The sequence below is a fragment of the Pelophylax lessonae genome (genome assembly GCF_965119305.1).
Source record: "Pelophylax lessonae genome assembly, chromosome: 5".
Lineage (NCBI taxonomy): Eukaryota > Metazoa > Chordata > Amphibia > Anura > Ranidae > Pelophylax > Pelophylax lessonae.
Genome location: NC_138772.1, coordinates 447,931,704 through 447,951,881, shown reverse-complemented (window position 1 = coordinate 447,951,881; position 20,178 = coordinate 447,931,704). Strand labels below are relative to the sequence as shown.

Below are 20,178 nucleotides of genomic sequence, written 5' to 3'. Positions count from 1 at the left end.
GTCTTGGAATACCTCCTTGGGCACAATTATTTCATGTTTGATGGGGTTTACTATCTCCAGAAGTGTGGGGCAGCCATGGGGGCTATTTTTTCACCCTCCCTGGCCAACCTTTACATGGGGTGGTGGGAGAGGGTCCACATTTTTGGAGATAGTAACCCCTACAGGAATCAAATTGTCATATTCTTTCGTTATATAGATGATTTGATCTTTATCACTAGACAAGGCCTTCCTTTTGACCTATTTTTGGAATATCTTAATCGCAATGATTACAATCTGGCATTTACTGGCCAATTCAATGTTGATAGGATTGATTTCCTAGATGTTACCCTTGAGCATCGACAAAATCAGGTGGTCACTAGCCTATATAGGAAACCCTCAGCTGGTAACAATTTGTTACATGCTGACTCCAGTCACCCATTTCATACTCGAAAGGGTATACCGGTAGGTCAATTCCTTCGTATCAGAAGGATATGCAGTGACTTGGACGTTTTCAATAAAGAGTCAGCACTTTTGTATAGACGCTTTTTGGCTAGGGGTTATCCAAAATGGACCCTTGACAGGGCATACTCTATTGCTCTTAATAGGGACAGGAAAAGCCTCCTTACACCAAAGAGACATTTCAATGAATCTAAGACTTCTGGCAATAATGGCTCCATTAATCTCACCATCCCATACAGTTTGGAATTTAACAGGATCAAACAAATTATCAATAAACATATTCCCATTCTGTATGGTGATAAGGACTGTGCCAGGATCTTAGAGGGAGGAGTGAATATTGTCGCCAAGAGGGCCAAAACACTGGGAAACCAGTTATCCCCAAGTCTGTTTAGCACTACAATTAAAAATACATCAGAAACATGGTTGCATCTGAAAGGTAATTTCCGATGTGGGGCTAAGGACTGCATTACATGTCCCCATATTCTAGGGGGTGTTCACTTTCAATCCTCTATTGAGAACAAAACATACAAAATCAACAGGTTTTTTAATTGTAACACTACATACCTTATTTATCTCATTACTTGCAGAGAATGTTTTGTACAATATGTGGGTCGCACCACACGAAAACTTAAAGACAGATTTAGGGAACACCTTAGTGATGTCAGATTAAGGAAATCCAATGTGGATTTGTGGCCCGACATTTTAATTCAGAACATGACGGTGATCTGTCTTTGATATCGGTCCAAGTGATCGAACGTGTGGTTGCTCCTGTAAGAGGGGGCGATGTGTTCCGCCTTCTGTGTAAGCGGGAGGTTTTCTGGATTCATAAACTCCAGACCCGCTTACCTGGCGGTTTAAACTTTGAATGGGATGTTACTCACTTTTATTCCCAGTAATGATTCATGTATCTATTCGTGGGTACATACATTTAACTATAGATACAGAGAGGGCTACCTGTATCCCATACGCATACATGGTACATGTTTCTTTGATCGACCATTCTATGTCTTAGTGTTTCTTTGTTTCTTCTTTTCTCCCTTTTTTTTTTTTTTTTTCTCCTCATTTCTCCTTCCCTTTTGTCCCATTTCGGTTTCTGCATCTTTTTTTTTTTTTTGGAATGCATGTGTTCTTCGATATATATGCATGTTGTTCCGTTCGGCTTGCCTCCATGGCTATATATTTATGCAATGTGTGGCTGATTTCTTTATGGATATTGATTGTGCTATATGCACGGTGGTTCACACATGTGCATGCTATACTCTGTGTTCAATATGATCTAAGTCGACATGTACACGTAAGCATATATATATATATATATAATTTTTTTTTTTTTTTGTTAGATCGATGTGGGATATGCCTGAGACGTTACCAATGTCTTGGGTATATATCCATTTAAATGTCCCTATTTTTATATCTTTATAGGGGATAATAATACCATTATGCTGATAAAGACACACAGGACTTCTATGTTTATGCATTTATGTATTTATTATTATTTTTATGGTAATGTTTAGTGTTCTTACATATCTCATTGGTTATTTTTATATTCTTTCGATTGGGTGGATTGCCCTATGTATGTGAACACAGTTGCAGATATACCACTCAATGGATGGGGTTATACGTTTTTGGGGGTTGTGCTCATACCTATTACATATGTGTACAATTCCCCCCCCCCCCCCATTTATCTATTTGTTTCATATGCTATATGGACGTGATGTATGTGTTTGTGGTTACACATTTATTATTTTTATGTGTACCACTTATATATTTACACATATATGCTCTTCATGACTATATTATACACCATTTCTTTTTATACCATAGTTCCATCTGGGTATGAACACATCTATATGCTTCCGTTTTACTGTTTTCTTTTTCTTTGTCTTTCTTTTTTCTTTTTCTTGTTTTTTTCTTTTTTCCCCCTTTTTTTTTTCCCTTTGTTTTTTTCCCTTCGTTTTTCTTTTTTCTTTTCTCCCTTTACTTTGTTTTTGTTCGTTTTTTGGCTTCTACCAGCTGTCTTTTTATATTATCATTACTGTTTTTTCCTTATTTTTATTGAAAGCTTTTTCGCATATGCATTTATAGAACTTTTTTGCTATGCGTTTTTGGACAAAAGGTGAAGCAAAAACAAACATACAATTCCTGCTGGGCTGTTTGTGTGCCCTTAATTGGGATTTAGTATCTGCAGCTGTGTGGGCTCAATCAAGCACATTCTGGGAGGTACATGTTATTTGAAATGCCTTTTCCTCTATATATAGCAGTGTCTTGTATTGTACAGCATGGTTACGACTAAGCGGAAGACTCCGTGAAACGCGTCAACCGCCGTGCTCCCCTTTCCCCCCCCCCATGTCTCCGACTGTTTTGGTTTCATCTTGGATGATTTTATCTTTTTGCCTGCAAAATAAATTTGGATTTTAACTTTTTGCATCTTCAACCGGTTGTGCGGCTTTCAGTTCATTCACACACAGTCCCGTTGACAGGGAAGTGAAGGATCACATAGTTATATCTATTAGCGGCCGCTCCCCCCGCCCGGAGTGTCAGTTAATTCATGTACATCGTGCCGCTGACAGGGAATTGAAGAGAAGTTAAGACTCACATAGTGACAGCTATTAGCGGCCGCTCGCCCGCCCTCCCTCCCGCCCGGTCTGTTAGTTCATTAATGCACAGATCGTTAATTTCGGCATTTTTAACCCATTTTCAGCCGAAATGGGATAGGCCCATTTTCGGCCGAAAGTTTCGGTGGCCGAAATTTCGGTGCATCCCTAGTCAAGTTTGCCTTTTACAGAAACATTGAGATTTGCATACAACACCAGCTACCTATATCCGGGGCTGCTGTTGTTTTTTTTTACTGGAGGTAATCTTGTCAACCTTTTATTTAATTTTTTATTATATTATCACTTTTAATTGTCCAGGCTTGTGTCAGGTTGATGCTAACACCGTAAAACAGGACTGAATATTTATACTTAGAATATATACCAAGTTATTATAGCAATAGACATCCCTTTATTAAATATTGGCATTTGGCAAACCTATAGATTAAAGAATAACTAAACCCAAAAACAAAATGCAATATATTGCTGCATACCAGTCCTTGGATATTAGGTCTGCATTTGTTTTTATTTTTCAGCATAAAAACATTTTTAGGAGAGATTTGCCAGAAATTCACTTCATGTGAGCTGCATTGAAAGCAAAATAAAATATTTTGGTCCATAAACTATTAATTTCATAATCCTCTATGTAATTGTGTAATAAAGTTGAACAAAGGTAGATGTGTTTGAAATCCAACATAGATGACAACCATGGCTCCGTTTCATATATACAGTGGAGGAGTTAGCTCAGCCAACCTAGAACAGGAGGTGTTTTATTTGCAGGATCATCAAGAAAAATACATTTTAAAGTATATATTGCACTGCTAGGATTTAAATGGAATTTAAGGTACTTTCAGCAAACATGAAAATCTGGTATTTAAAAAGATTCAACATAGACACATCCTTGTATTGATTGTATAATTACCTTTGCTGCATTTATTAGCTCTACCCCTTTCTGCAATCTCAATGGCCATTAGTGACCTGTAACTTTCTGTTTTGGATTCTTTGAATATAAGTCATACATTCCCAAGCTGAAAACAGAAGGGCATACTGTAATGTATTGTAATATGCATATTTAAATTCACCTCCTTATGTTCACCTCCAAACTATCCAACACTACAGTATGCTGGAAGTGGGACATTTTTAGAGCACAGAAAAACTGGTAAGAAGATGCAGTCCTATGTGGAGCATCTCTAAAAGTTATGCTGAAAATGTGAAAATACAGCACTATATTACATCAAGACTTGGCTGGGTTTTACATGTGCCATGGGTTTGCTCCTTAGTTTCCTCTTAATGCACGACTGATTATTGTGTACATTAGATATGTGGACTTTAATTGTACTTGTTCCTCTTTATGAAAACCAAGAAATCAACAAAAAGAAGCTGGAGTTACACATTTAGGTTCATGGTCAGGGCTAATCTGTCTATTCATCTATAATTAGCTTAATTTCATAAATATGAAGCAATTTTCAAATCAAACAATTTTCAAGACAATCTATTCTTTTTTGGAGTGGTCTTTGATATGTCCTTTAAACTTTCTGCAATATATGTTAAATGATAAAATGCTAGAGTACTAAAGAGAGGCCCGGAGTAAAGGAGAGAAGAGACATGGACGGAGGGCCGGCATGACAGGGGTTAAAGGGGTTTGAGACAAGGAGGGGTTTTCAGCCCAATACGATAGAAAATATAAGTGGTGGGGCTTTTAATTGGTGTTTTGGCCAGGAAGGGGTGGAGCTACAGGGAGAGGTCAAGCTAGGGGCCTCAGGAAGTCTTCAGTCGGAGGAAAGCTGCATTGGAGAATATTAAAAAACTGGGTTTAACGTGTTATTTACCTGCTATGTATACAGTTTGTTGATAAAAGGCTGCTATGGCCCTTTAGCTCCAACCTGTGGTCACGTGGTTATTTATAATGGAGGAGGAGAGTAATGGTCAGAGCAAAATAGACAAATCATCGCCTAGTGCTTCTTGTAGCACTGAGATATTGGTGCTATATGATCTTAACATGGGACCTATCAGAAAAGGCTTAATAAGTGTTCGGACCTAATTTGGGGCCTAGCTTGGTCCTAAAGGTGCAGTGGAGGGAGGAGGGTTTTTAAATGTAAATGGATCCTATAACTGGTTAGGCCAAGTGTTAGGGTTATGATTGGTTATGCAACAGACTAAAAGTTAAGTATGAGTTGTATGGAGAGAGGGGCTGTGGCAGAGAAGTGTTAAATGCTCAGTTTCTGTTTTTAATTGTTACATTTTTAGGTAGGTGAGGGTTTAATTCTTAGGGGATGCTAATAAGGGGGTGGTAATTAATGAAGATATATTTTTTTTTTTACCTGGGGGAAGGAGAGCTGCAAATTTTTCACTCTGCTAATGCTAAATGTATCAAGAGAAGAGGACAGTTACATTCTTAAAGCATATTTACTTATCTGTTGGAGATGTGGCTATAAAGTCCATAAAACTATGGATCAAACCCCTTTATGACTTAAACATCAATTGCTTTTGGGATGTGGCACTGGTGTATTGGTAGGGTTAATGGGTATCCATTGTCCCTCCCAATGGTGCCTCATTTGACTCCAAAAACCTTAATTTGTACAATCTTAAAATAATCAGTAGTTACAACCGATCACCCAAAAAATGTATTAGTCACATTGAAATTAGGCCAAGATATGTTTCCTCAGGGCACGGCTTAACCATGTATTTGAAGATAAGAAGTATAATTTTGAAAGTGTCAATGATGGAAATAAAATCTCAATTTTGTTGACATATTATAAGAATGTCTAATCTGTAATTTGATGCCTTTTGGAGATTTTTCCATCTTTCCTTGGCTTCTTTATGCACATTAATACAAATTTTTACCTGGAGTGCCAAAACTTTCAATCACCACTGTATATATATATTGCATACATCAACTACTCTTTTGGCAAATAATACTTTCTAAGATAGGTTTTGAACTTTCCACTCTCCTCCTGTTAATTTGAGGTGGTGTTCTTAAATCTTAGATAGATAAAGGAGCCTGCAACTGTAAATATGAACAAATTGACCCTAAAATAATGGATGTAAAGCTCTATACACTCATTTGGGCTAATAAATTGATATGAACCTTAATGTACTTAAAGGAGCAGGGTCACAAAACAATTGAAAATAAATACAAATAATGCTAGCTTATCAATACTGAAACTATTCAAAAATCATAAAATCTGTTCAATTTACTTAAGTCTTAAATCGTTTGTAATCCAGTGAAGCAAGAATTCAGAGAGCATCTAACAAAGCCAATAGAAGAGTTCATCCTGAAGACTGTGCTATGTAACTCTCTATGCAAATGTCTCTCCAACTGCTTGCTGTATCATCAGCAGTGTTGGGCATGTTACTTAAAAAAATAATTAGTTATAGCTACTAGTTACTTTTCACAAAAAGTAACTGAGTTAGTAACTGAGTTACATCATTAAAAAAGTAACTATTTACCAGTGAAATAACTATAGCGTTACTAAAAAAAAAAATGTCAAATAATTTGGATGCCCCCCAATAATAAATATGTTAAAAGTATAGGGTATAATAGGGGCAGGTTAGGACAGTATAGGGTATTATAGGGGCAGGTTAGGGCAGTATACAGTATTATAGGGGCAAGTTAAGGTAGTATACAGTATTATAGGGGCAGGTTAGGGCAGTATACAGTATTATAGGGGACATTACTGTAAAAAGTAACGCCGTTATTCCCATCACTGATCATCAGTTATATTCAGTCCTCAAGAAATGTTCCAGTCTGAATAAGACCTATGAGAAAATATTTAGTACTGACATTTTTTTTTTAAATAAATAGATTTTTGAATGTAAAAGGCAGAGCAAAACCTGCAGTGGGTGTATTTATGAATAGCTCAATTGCATCAAAAACATGCTTTTTTTGATCACTCTCTCTATTCCCAACAAGAGGGACTGGGCTTTGCGCAGTACAGTTATCCATGGTCAGGTTGGCTTTAAGATACATGCAGGCCCCATGTTTTTTAGTGGACACAGCTAGAAACATACAGGAACAGAAAGAGGTAGTTTTGAAAGACTGGGTTGACAGTGAGGATAGGAAGTTGCAATGCACACAGCTCTGGTACAAGATTAATGCAAGGATAAAGTTTAAAGAGACTGTACATTGCAAAAATAATTTGCCTTCTTTATTTGAATGACATATGTTTATGTTCAACTGGAATATGTCCTTAAATATTTTTATTGGGGTGAAAGGCTTCTGATGTAATATAATACCATGGAGATAAATAACATTAAAGTATTTTTTTATGCACCATGCAAATTCTACACAAGTAAAGTTTGTGTTTACTACCAGTTATATGCCCACAATAGGCATTGTTATATATTCAGCAATAATATATATACTAATTATCTGTTTTGTTTGCAGTTCTCAATGCTCAGGATGTTAAAGGAGGTACAGCACTCCACTGGGCTATATTTAAAAACCAGGTGGACAGTGTCAGAATTCTTTTAAGCAGAGGAGCTAACCCGAACTTGCTGAACTTTTATAGACTGGCTCCAATTCATCTGGCCATTCAACTGCATCATAACCGTATAGTGGAGGTAAGAAATACCACAAGAAGCTACTGTTATGTTTAGTAATTGACAATTGCATTAAGCGGTATCATCCATCATTATGTACTGTATATACAATAGGATGTTAAACCTTTCTTAGAATAAGCAGCATTTGCATGGCAAAAATCAAAGACCTGTATGTTCAATACACGAGGGCCAAAAGTAATAAATATGCAGGGTGGGTCAAACTGTACCCACTCTGCATGCATGGGGCAGAGGCATGACACAAAACAGTTTAGAAATATTCAGTTAAGTCATTGGTCAAACTAAATAAGTATGATTGGTCCTTTAAGGGAGTTATACAATTGGTCAGTTAACACAGTTGAATCCATTGGTTAAAATTGATTTTACTTACTGTAATTGGTGGTAATTGAAACCTAGAGCATTGAGGAATTCTCTATAAAAAAGAGGAACATTACATTAGTCCAACAGTTAGCGGGAGAGAAGCAGAAAAATTTGTCCCTCCCTCCCACCCTTAATGCTGTTGCGGCTTTATTTGTGTTATGGGGGATATTATATGTTAACGGGTAGCTCAAGTTTTTGGCTGAGCTACATGTTCTACATTGTTATTGGTAGTACAATTGGTTTAGTTCGAGCTTTTTGGCTGGACTAATAAGTATCAAGAATTTGTTATATCCCACATGTTATGTATTGGTTTAATAAATGGCCGCGGCCAATTACACCATACTATTAGTGTCAGAGTTATTATTTACATAAAATATAGATTGCTGTTCTGCATTCTGCACCATGCAAAAGTGGGCCCAACTTTGCTATTACCTTACACAGGTCCTTCAAAATTTCACATGCTGGTAAAGTAACACTTCCTCTATGGTAAATTTTCTTCTTTTTCACTGCAGGTAAATAATGGATTCTTAGCAGAAGCAATGTGTGTCATCATTGAGTTATTGATAAAGGAGGAGTGCAGACTGTTTAACATCCACAAAAGGCTCAAGAATGCTTAGGTAGATGACACCACTGACAAGAGCAATTTTTGTCAAAGATGTCATCTGTAGACAAGATTCTTGTCAATGATGTCATCTGTAGCCTTTTGTGCATGCTGAACAGTCTACACTCCTCCTTTGTCAAAAACTCAGTGTCTCAGTTAATAAAAAATGTATGCAGACTTTTGCATTACTTTTGGTACAGCCATTAATATTATCAGTGTTAAATCCCCACCTGTGTGTAATACTATTCCAAAAAACCAGAAGTCATATGTGAATCCACTTAAAATCGGAATCCCATTCACCAAAAAGAAAGACCTAATTTCATGTAATGACAAAACAAGCACAATGCAGCGTGTTTCTGAAACGAATGGCAAAGCGTGCATTTTCTGTGCAGTTTGCCATGCGTTTGGAAACACACAGATGTAAATGGAGCCTAATTGTTCTTATGTAAACACACCAATTTCACTTTCAGGCCCCACTTACACTTAGAGTAGTGGGAGCGCATGTTTATTGGCTTGTTTTTCCAGTGACACACATAGGACAGCCTGTTGATTACAATGGTCTGCGCTACACGAGGCAAAGTAACTCATTGCATATTTTAGCGTGGTGCGTGTTTTTTACTGCATTTGTCACCTGTTTTTTCATGTGGCAAAATGTGTGTTTGCTTCTGTGTTTGGTGTGCTGTTAACAATTTTTGACACTAAAAGTGCAACTAGGTAATCTTAGGTGTATAAATGTGACCATGCACTATACAATATGAATGTACAATCTCTATAAATCTCCTTTAGATTTACCAAAACCATATAATAGGAGGACACATGTCTATCCAACCACTCTGTATCCAATCAGGCAGACCCTTGCACAGGGGTGTTCGGTGGGCTGCATGAGGCCCCAGAGAGTTTTGCACGCAGCCTGAACCCATCTGAAGGGACACTGGGGAAGCCAGGCAAATGCACACGTGGAGAGATTCTGGGAATGCTGTGAGAACATAGTTGATGGGTAAATGAGGTCAGCTGGTAAATTCCTTCCTGTGCTTTACTGGTTTCTCCATCCCAAATCTACACCAGGGAGTCTCTGAAGCTTTCTAAGAAATATAGCAAGGGCCAAGGTTAGGCCTTGTTCTCAAAATCAAAGAAAGCTTAGCATACATAGGAGAGTTAGATTTAAAAAAAAAAAAAAGGTGAATTTAGTCTTGAAATATTTGTGTTACAAATAATTTTAAATCTGAAGGCTTCACTTCATTCAGTAAGCTTAATTAACATTTATTACTACTGCGACGAACTAGAAGTGCAGAGAGAGAGCCCACAGTGGCAAATCCCAAGGAACCCGGCGCACAGCGCCTATCGGGAGACTTGGGGGGGGGGCAGTGTTGAGCCACTGCACAGTTAATCAGTCCAAAGGGAAGCAATGAGCATGCAGCAGCTAAGCAGTTCACAAAGTCACAGTGGGGCACCACGGGAGAACAGTTTACATGGTAATGAGAAGGCACAACAAGGGGCAGTGATCCTCTGAGCAGTAGGATGACACCGTTTGGGGGAACGGTCCACAGGGCCCCAGGCAGAGCAGGCAAGGGGAAAACAGGTCCTCAGAGTGGTAGTACGGCACAGCATGGATAACCAGTTCTCGGAGTAGCAATGGGCAGGGCATGGATAGAGAGTTCAAGGGGTGGCTGTAGACACTGCGCAGACAAAACAGTTCACAGGCAGCTGTATGGCCCCTAAAGGGGAGATGACATTCAGGGCAGTAGCAAGGGGTAACAGTCCATGGAGTGGGGATATAGCACCTCAAAAAGGTCACAATTCACAGGGCAACAAGACACAGCCAGGGAAATGCTCTTCGGAATTGTAGCAGCAGGGGCGATAAGAGGTGGAAGGGTTCACAGACTCCTGCTGCAGAAGTTCAACTGTCCTGAGTAATGGATGTGGGGGTCTTGGCATCAGGGTATCCAGACTGGACACAGGGCATTAAGTCCTCGGCACATAGAACAGGGTTGGCACAACAGGGCGGTAAGTTCTCAACACAGGCAGGGCACAGGGGATTAGGTCCTTGGCACATCAAGGATACAAGCCAGTACACAGGCCACAAGTTGGTACAGAAGAATCCAGAATCACAATCAAGGCACAATGACGGACGGGCAGCAATAGGCACAGCAAGGGTTCAGGGACTCACCAGTCAACAGCGGCCTCCGTGGGGGAAGTACAGGCCATGTGGCAAAGGAAAGGAAGTCCAGAGGGCCGATGTCCTTCCCAAACCCATCGCAGGTTCACGGAGGGCTGTGTATCTTGGCCTCAGCTTCGTACAAGCCGCAGTTGAAGGAAGAACGGAGAAGAGCCACACAGAAGCCACTCAGAACTAAAGGCCCAGCAATTCAGAAAGCAAAATGTGTCTCAGCAGTTCATGCATTTTCTAGTCACCTAAGGAGACTTGCACCCATGATCTCCTCTGTCCAACATTGAAGAAAAGTCTGAACAGTCTCCCCCCCTTCATTGTTATCTGTGGTACTTTTAATTCAGTCACACACCTTCCGTCTGCATCTATCCTCAAGCAGGATACAAAAATGTATGCGCTCCTTACTGGGGGAGCCACAAATCCTACTCCCTGTGGGGACACAGGAACTTACAAACCAAATTATGTAGTTAGGTTGACTGCGTTACACATTGCATTCAAATAAGAGATTTAGAGCCCATTCACACTAGCACGACTTGTGAGGCAACTTGTGTTGCCCCAGGTAGCTTGACATAACAAAAGCAATGTTAATCAATCAGTGCTGTCTTAATTGGCACTACTGAAGTTGCTCCGACTTCAGAAAAGGGTCCTGTACTACTTTGAAGCGACCTGTGGTCCGACTGTCCCATATACTTCAATGGGAGTTGCCTCCTTATCTTAATTGACACGACTTGTTATCAGACTTTCCAGGAAGAAGAAAGAGATTAGCCAGGCATTCCCCACAGACAAAGTCGCCTGTCTCTTCAAAGTAGTGCACAAGTCTCTTCCAAGTCTCTTCCAAGTCTCTTCCAAGTCTCTAAACAAGTCTCTTCAAGTCACGGGCGACTTTCTGGTAGTGGTAGTGTGAACCAGCTCTTATCAATTTTATAAAACAAAAAAATAAATAAATAAATTCAATATTTCTGACCTTTGTCACAACCACTTTATTAAATCACCTGCCCTGCGTGTACTTTAGCTAACGTCTAAATTAAACTATATGGTTAGTGCATAGCATACTCTACACACTAAGTTCTTAGCACTTTATAAATACTCAAATGTATGTGCGTACAACACTAGAATAGTTCCCCTGTTAAAATTGATTAGGCATTAAATTCAGGAGTCTGGCAAATGTAATAGTACATAATACAATTGACAAGACAGTAAAAATGAGGATTTAGTTTGATAAATAACGGAAGTTTATTTTTTTCCTTGTAATTCACATCTGGTGTTTTAATATTCAATTGATGCATCCTTCCCTTGCCTAATTCATTTAGGGGCAAATAGCACTAAATATTCTTGTGTATGTTTTGCATGTAGTTTGTTGTTATTTGAGGTTTCTTTGGCAACAGTTGTGGGAAAGGTTTGAAAATAACACCTGTAATGTAAAGAGTGGTTTTGTTGGTGTATTTTACTGTTATTTGATGTTTTATATATAAAAAAAAGATACACCAAAAAACACCATAAAAAGAAAAACAATATCTGCACTGGGTCGACTTGAATTTAAATCTCAGTTCTATTTGGCACGACTTGAATAATTTGCGTTCTAATACTAATATAAATATATATATATATATATATATATATATATATATATATATATATATATATATATATATATACATATACACATATATATATATATATATATATATATATATATATATATATATATATATATTATATGTACTGTATATTGTATTATTTGCATTTTTTTTCCAAAGAGCTTTATTAGACAACATGCGCATAAAAGAGAGAATACAACATGCATTTTTTACTACAAATTATTTTTTTTTTTTTTTCAGGAATTACTGAATCACAGCACTATAGATATTAATCTGGAAGGTGACCTTGGGAACTCACCAATTATGACTGCTTGCTATAAGGACAATTCAGAGGCCCTTATTATGCTGGTAAGTGTATATAGCAGTAACAGTCTACATGTCTCTGTCACTGGAACACTGATCCCTTAGCACAGGATTGGATTCTAAGTGAATGTATTGCTTTCAGGTGCAAAAAATGCAATACATTGCATTGCAGACACTTTAAAGCAGTAAAAAACTCTACCACCCTTTTTTAATGGACCCTTGCAGTGTTATGTCCTAATGTGTGCACAACATATTAGCATATTAGGGCAGATTTACCTTAAAATGGAGCTCTCCAGCATTGAGGTGTCACTGCTACTGGTGTTCCCATCTTTGCCTGTTCTTCTCCTAAATGGCCAAGCTGCAATGTCACCACTCCTGCACATGGGCACAGGAGTCATCATTGCAGCACAGCACTCTTTGCATTCAGGGCACACTCAGTGTTTCCTGAATGCAGAGTGTACTGCATTTTCTAAACAGTGCAAGTTTAGGAGATATGCACCATACCTGCATGTAAGACTTAAATAGGCTTACCTGTAGGACAACATTCACTGCACTTTAAACAAAGAGCTGAACTCTATAACTGTAACTTTATGGAAATAAGAAAAAAAGTAGAAATCAGGGGATTAAAATGTTTTTTAAGGGTCTATTGGTCTCCTGAGGGTTACAGAAATATATATATATATATATATATATATATATATATATATATATATATATATATATATATATTTATATATATATATATATATATATATATATATATTTTTTTTTTTTTTCCAGTGAGAAAAACAATACACCTGGCATTAAATATCACAAATTAGATAATGTTGCCGATTTGCTTTGGCTTCACATTTTGCACAACATTCTCAACATGGCATTATTCAACAAAGAGTCCTTATTCATTAAAGAAGACATTTTTGTAAGGGTGTTTATTTACCTAACTATAGGATAAAGGAAGTACTGAATGAAATTTCACATTTTGTAATGCTTACTTCTCCATATTTTTACTATTGTATTCGATTTTCAGAATATTAGAATACCCACTAGAGGGAGCTCTGTATTTCAACCCCATTCAAACACACTGTTTCAAAGGAAATTATTATTATTATTCAGGATTTATATAGCGCCAGCAGTTTACGCATCGCTTTACAATATAACAGGGAGACAATACAGTTACAATACAATAAAATACAAGAGGATTAAGAGGGCCCTGCCCAGACCAGCTTACAATCTAATGGGGTGGGGCAGGTGTTACAAGAGGTTGTAACAGTAGGGAATGAGCTGATGGAAGATTAGTGATAGGCTTCCTCAAAGAGATGAGTTTTCAGGGATTGCCTGAAAGCAGCTAGAGTAGGAGATAGCCGTACAAGTTGAGGTAGAGCGTTCCAGAGGATGGGAGAGGTCCTGGAGAAATCCTGGATACTAGCATGGGAGGAGGAGACAAGGGAGCTTGAGAGTAGGAGGTCTTGAGAGGACGGTTTGGGTGATATTTGGAGACAAGATTGGTAATGTAGCTCGGGCAGACTTGTGAATGGCTTTGTATGTTGTGGTTAGTATTTTGAATTTAATTCACTGGGCAATCGGGAGCCAGTGTAGGGATTGGCAGAGAGGGGAAGCAGACACTGAGCGGTTGGTAAGGTGGACAAGCCTGGCAGCATCATTCATGATTGACTGAAGAGGGGATAGCCTATGGAGTGGTAGACCTATGAGAAGGGAGTTGCAATAATCGAGGCGAGAAATAACAAGGGAGTGAATGAGTAGCTTAGTGGTTTCAGTTGTTAAAAAGGGGCGAAATTTAGAGATGTTGCAGAGGTGAAGTCTACAAGCTTTTGACAATGATTGGATTTGGGGCTGAAAGGACAGGTCAGAGTCTAGGATTACACCTAGTACCCTGGCTTGAGGGGAGGGATTGATGGTTGCTTAACTCAATTTGATAAAAAAAAGTCAGGGAGAGGGGCATGGGCAGGGGGGAATATTAACAGCTCAGTTTTAGATAGATTTAGTTTGAGGAAGTGGTGCGACATCCATGTTGATATGTCAGTAAGTAAGTTAGCAATGCGAGAGGAGACTGAAGGAGTGAGGTGAGGAGTAGACACATAGATTTGAGTGTCATCAGCGTATAGATGGTATTGGAAGCCGTCTATTTACGTTTTCAAACTCATTCAAACTAACTTCACAAAGGAAATCTGTTATAAGAGAAATATGGAGGCTGCAACTTCTAACCACTGAAATTGCTTGTTGTGTGGTTGTCATGCTAAATCTCTGGCTTCAATACTTGCTGAGCAAAAACAACCTATGTGGAACAAGTATGTAGATCTGAAGTTCACTATTTGCATGCTTTTTTTCAGGCTGCCCCTAGCACATACTGTACAGTATATAAATAATCATACGCACATTCATTATTGTACTCACATTGATTACTGTACAATAATTTTTTTTGTGCATCTAAAAAAAAAAAAATTTGAAAGACTATATACTGTACTTCCTTAAAATAATTCATAAGTGCAGCGAACCATAGAAACGCTTATGAATAATGCATTATGACTGCTTGCTGTGAGTTACAGTGGAAGAACCAGTGCCTTAAAAAATATCAAATCTTTACTGAGCAAGGATGTATGCACCTTTTAGTGTATGTAAACCTTAAACAATGAACATCGAAAGTGCTGTGTTAATTCTACCTGTGTTATCTCAGGGAGTTCCATCAGCCTTCCCAGTTCTCCTCTTGGACTACAACACACTTCCCTCCTATACTGTGGAGAGGGGGAACAATTCTGTAGTTCAGCAAAACACAACTGTGCAGTGTGGGCACCACTTCTTGTGATTTTAGAACAGAAAAGACACTAATCTATCAGCCAACAATAGACAATTAGGAACTGAACGCATTTCTGCCAGGATCTACAGTTCTCTTGTATTTTCAGAGTCTTTAATGTAATATAATGTTGAGAAATGTGCATTACTGTAAAGATGTAGTTCATGTTTTATTTTCCCTGACACACACTTGATAACATAGTTAGAAACGATTCAGTGTCATAATCTATATAGGAGAAAATGTATGATACCGTCAGCTTGTGTTCAGAACAAAGGAAGAATTGATCCAAGGATGAAACGCCAAAAAATGTACTTTCCCTAATGCTGTTTTTTTTTTCCTTTGCATTAAATGCATATGAAGTACAGAGCAACATGTTAAATAAATCCCAGCATACTGCTAATTCATTTTCATTTTTTTCTCAACCCTCTGCCACTCAGTTTTGCTCAGAGAACAAATAGAAATACTTTTGGGTATGGGGAGAATTTGTGACAACTATGGTACTTGAGTCCTGTAGCGATCATATCCAGTTAAGGATCATGACTTTTCTGGCACTTTTTTTTTTCCAAGTAAAAATCTGTATTTTTTGCTAGAAAATTCTTTAGAACCCCCAAAATACACTTTAATCAAGTTTATTGCAGAAAAACACAATAAAATACCTATTTTTTTTTTTGTAAAATATAAAAGATGATGTTACGCTGAGTAAGTAGATACCTAACATACTTTAAAATGGAATGGTGAAAAACGACTATCTTCATAGGTGACGTGTTCCAAATGTTTACAGGTTACTTGTTTAGAGCTTCAGAGGAGGTCTAGGACTAGAATTATTGCTCTCGCTCTAACGTTCACAGTGATACCTCACATGTGGGATGAGAACACTGTTTACATATGCGTGTGTGACTTATGTATGCATTCGCTTCTACACACAAGCACAGAGGGATAGGAGTTATTTACAGTGCATTGCAAAAGTATTCGGCCCCCTTGAACTTTTCAACCTTTTGCCACATTTCAGGCTTCAAACATAAAGATATAAAACTGTACTTTTTTTTTTTTTTTTTTTTGAAGAATCAACAACAAGTGGGACACAATCATGAAGTGGAATGAAATTTATTGGATATTTCAAACTTTTTTAACAAATAAAAAACGGAAAAATTGGGCGTGCAAAATTATTCAGCCCCCCTTAAGTTAATACTTTGTAGCGCCACCTTTTGCTGCGATTACAGCTGTAAGTTGCTTGGGGTATGTCTCTATCAGTTTTGCACATCGAGAGACTGAAATTTTTGCCCATTCCTCCTTGCAAAACAGCTTGAGCTCAGTGAGGTTGGATGGAGAGCGTTTGTGAACAGCAGTTTTCAGTTCTTTCCACAGATTCTCGATTGGATTCAGATCTGGACTTTGACTTGGCCATTCTAACACCTGGATATGTTTATTTGTGAACCATTCCATTGAAGATTTTGCTTTATGTTTTGGATCATTGTCTTGTTGGAAGACAAATCTCCGTCCCAGTCTCAGGTCTTTTGCAGACTCCATCAGGTTTTCTTCCAGAATGGTCCTGTATTTGGCTCCATCCATCTTCCCATCAATTTTACCCATCTTCCCTGTCCCTGCTGAAGAAAAGCAGGCCCAAACCATGATGCTGCCGCCACCATGTTTGACAGTGGGGATGGTGTGTTCAGAGTGATGAGCTGTGTTGCTTTTAAGCCAAACATAACGTTTTGCATTGTTGCCAAAAAGTTAGATTTTGGTTTCATCTGACCAGAGCACCTCTTCCACATGTTTGGTGTGTCTCCCAGGTGGCTTGTGGCAAACTTTAAACGACACTTTTTATGGATATCTTTAAGTAATGGCTTTCTTCTTGCCACTCTTGCATAAAGGCCAGATTTGTGCAGTATATGACTGATTGTTGTCCTATGGACAGAGTCTCCCACCTCAGCTGTAGATCTCTGCAATTCATCCAGAGTGATCATGAGCCTCTTGGCTGCATCTCTGATCAGTCTTCTCCTTGTATGAGCTGAAAGTTTAGAGCAGGGGTCTTCAAACTATGGCCCTCCAGTTGTTCAGGAACTACAATTCCCATCATGCCTAGTCATGTTTGTTACTCTCACAGTTTTACAATGCCTCATTGGATTGGTAGTTCCGCAACAGCTGGAGGGCCGTAGTTTGAGGATCCCTGGTTTAGAGGGACGGCCAGGTCTTTGTAGATTTGCAGTGCTCTGATACTCCTTCCATTTCAATATTATCGCTTGCTCAGTGCTCTTTGGGGTGTTTAAAGCTTGCAAAATCTTTTTGTATCCAAATCCAGCTTTAAACTTCTCCACAACAGTATCTCAGACCTGCCTGGTGTGTTCCTTGTTCTTCATGATGCTCTCTTCACTTTAAACGGACCTCTGAGACTATCACAGGGCAGGTGCATTTATACGGAGACTTGATTACACACAGGTGGATTTTATTTATCATCATTAGTCATTTAGGTCAACATTGGATCATTCAGAGATCCTCACTGAACTTCTGGAGAGAGTTTTGCTGCACTGAAAGTAAAGGTGCTAAATAATTTTGCACGCCCAATTTTTCAGTTTTTTATTTTTTGAAAAAGTTTGAAATATCCAATAAATTTCGTTCCACTTCATGATTGTGTCCCACTTGTGTTGATTCTTCAAAAAAAAAAAAATGACAGTTTTATATCTTTATGTTTGAAGCCTGAAATGTGGCAAAGAGCGAAAAGTTCAAGAGGGTCGAATACTTTCGCAATGCACTGTAATTTTGTTTCTTATTTATTTATTTTAACACTGTCCCTTTATTTTTTTTTATTTTTTTTAATCACATTATTCCTAATAAAAGGAATGTAAACATCTTTTGTAAAAGAAATGAGGGATAACAGGTCCACTTTATGGGGAGATCTAGGGTCTATAAAAGCAAAAGATAAAAAAAAAATAGATCTTTTGCTTTGAAAGAAAAAAATTATTTATTTCTGCCCTAGAACGGAAGTGACATCATGGTCCCCCCTAGATTATAGAGATGATCAGAGATGATCTGGTCTCTGTTCACCCCTATTGCCAGCCATGCGAACCATCGGATCGTGTACCGGGCTCACCGGTAAAAGCCTGAGAAACACCAGTGAATGTCTCTGACCAAAAAGTCAGAAACAGACTTCATGAGGATGACCTGAGGGCCTGATATCCTCTAGTGGGCCCTTTTCTCACTTCCCGGCACTGTGGAGCTCAATTGGCATTTGCCATTGAATACCAGAATTGGCAGGTCTGCCACCGGCGCCCTGTGCTTTTGACATATGAGGACAAGTTTGCCATGAGCACATGTGACAGACGTGAAAGGGTCTTGGAGAAGCCATAGAGAATGTTATGCTGCCTGTAACACCATCCAGTATGACCGGTTTGATGGTGGGTCAGTGATGGTCTGGGGAGGCATTTCCATGGAGATGCACACCGACCTCTACAGGCTAGACAATGGCACTCTAACTGCCATTAGGTATCAGGAAGAAATCCTTGGACCCATTGTCAGACTCTACGCTGGTGCAGTGGATCCTGGATTCCTCCTGGTGTATGACAATGCCTGGCCTCATGCTGCGAGAGTATGCAGCCAGTTCTTGGAGGATGAAGGAATTAGAACCATGGAAAGGCCCCCATGCTCACCTGACCTAAATTTAATAGAACACCTCTGGGACATTATGTTTAGGTCCATCCGACACCATCAGGTGGCACCTCAACCTACTCAGGAGCTCAGTGATGCCCTGGTCCAGATCTGAGAGGAAATACCACAGGACAACATCCGTCGTCCCATTAGGAGCATGCCGTGACGTTGTAAACAAGCATGTGGGGGCCATACAAACTACTAAGTACCACTTTGAGTTGCTGCAATGAAATTTCAGCAAAATGGACCAGCCTGCTGCATAATTTTTTCACTTAAATTTTTGGGGTGTCTTTGCATTTAGCCCTCTCTGTAGGCAGATTTCATTTCCATCAAACGATGTGACATCCTTTCATACCTAATACATTACCCAATCCATATTAGTATAGATATCCAGTATAATATTTTTCCCCATTGGGATCTGATGTGTTTTCAAAGTGTTCCTTTATTTTTCGTGAGCAGTATATATATGTATATAGTATATATACACAGAACTGTGCACACTTTTTAGTCAGGTGTGAACAAATACTCTAAAGTAAGATTGCTTTTAAAAATATATATCTTAATTGTTTATTTTTATCAATTTACAAAATGCAAAGTAAGTGAACACTTTCCATTTTGGTAATTGATAAAAATAAAATATTAATAGTTCTATTTCTGAAAGCCTTTATAATATACTGCATTTTTTCACACCTGCCTAAAGCTTTTGCGCAGTAGTGTATATATAGCCTGAAGAGGTATACAGTACTCCCAATTCCCTTAGTGTTGAAATATTCCGTTGATGCAATATAGTGTCATTTTTGGAAGAAGTATCTTTATTATAATTATTAGAGGCTGTTTAAGAATAGGTGCTCATTGCAAAGAAAGAAACCCAGGTAGCAAGAAACAGTCAAACGAGCTTCAGATATTATTGGAAGGGGAGGGCCGGCACATTTACTATAGCTTTACTTGTTACTTCCCAGTCTGTGATTTCCTTTCATGCAGATATCAAGTGTTCTACTATCTACACTTATTGGGCACATGAAGTAATAAGACAAGCCTGCCAGCAGAAGATTTCTTAATGGCTTCATGTCATAGGGCTTATGTGCTACAGAAACATGTGCACCCCAGTC

General features: G+C 38.5%; 1 protein-coding gene across 1 annotated transcript in view; it reads left to right on the top strand.

Moving 5' to 3' along the window:
* The window catches only part of TRPA1 (transient receptor potential cation channel subfamily A member 1), a 140,461-nt gene that overhangs the window by 16,508 nt on the left and 103,775 nt on the right, over nt 1-20,178 (top strand). The window contains exons 3-4 of the mRNA XM_082259330.1: nt 7,417-7,592; nt 12,556-12,663. Of these exons, the coding sequence (XP_082115456.1) occupies nt 7,417-7,592; nt 12,556-12,663 (284 nt within the window). The remainder of the gene's footprint in view (nt 1-7,416; nt 7,593-12,555; nt 12,664-20,178) is intronic.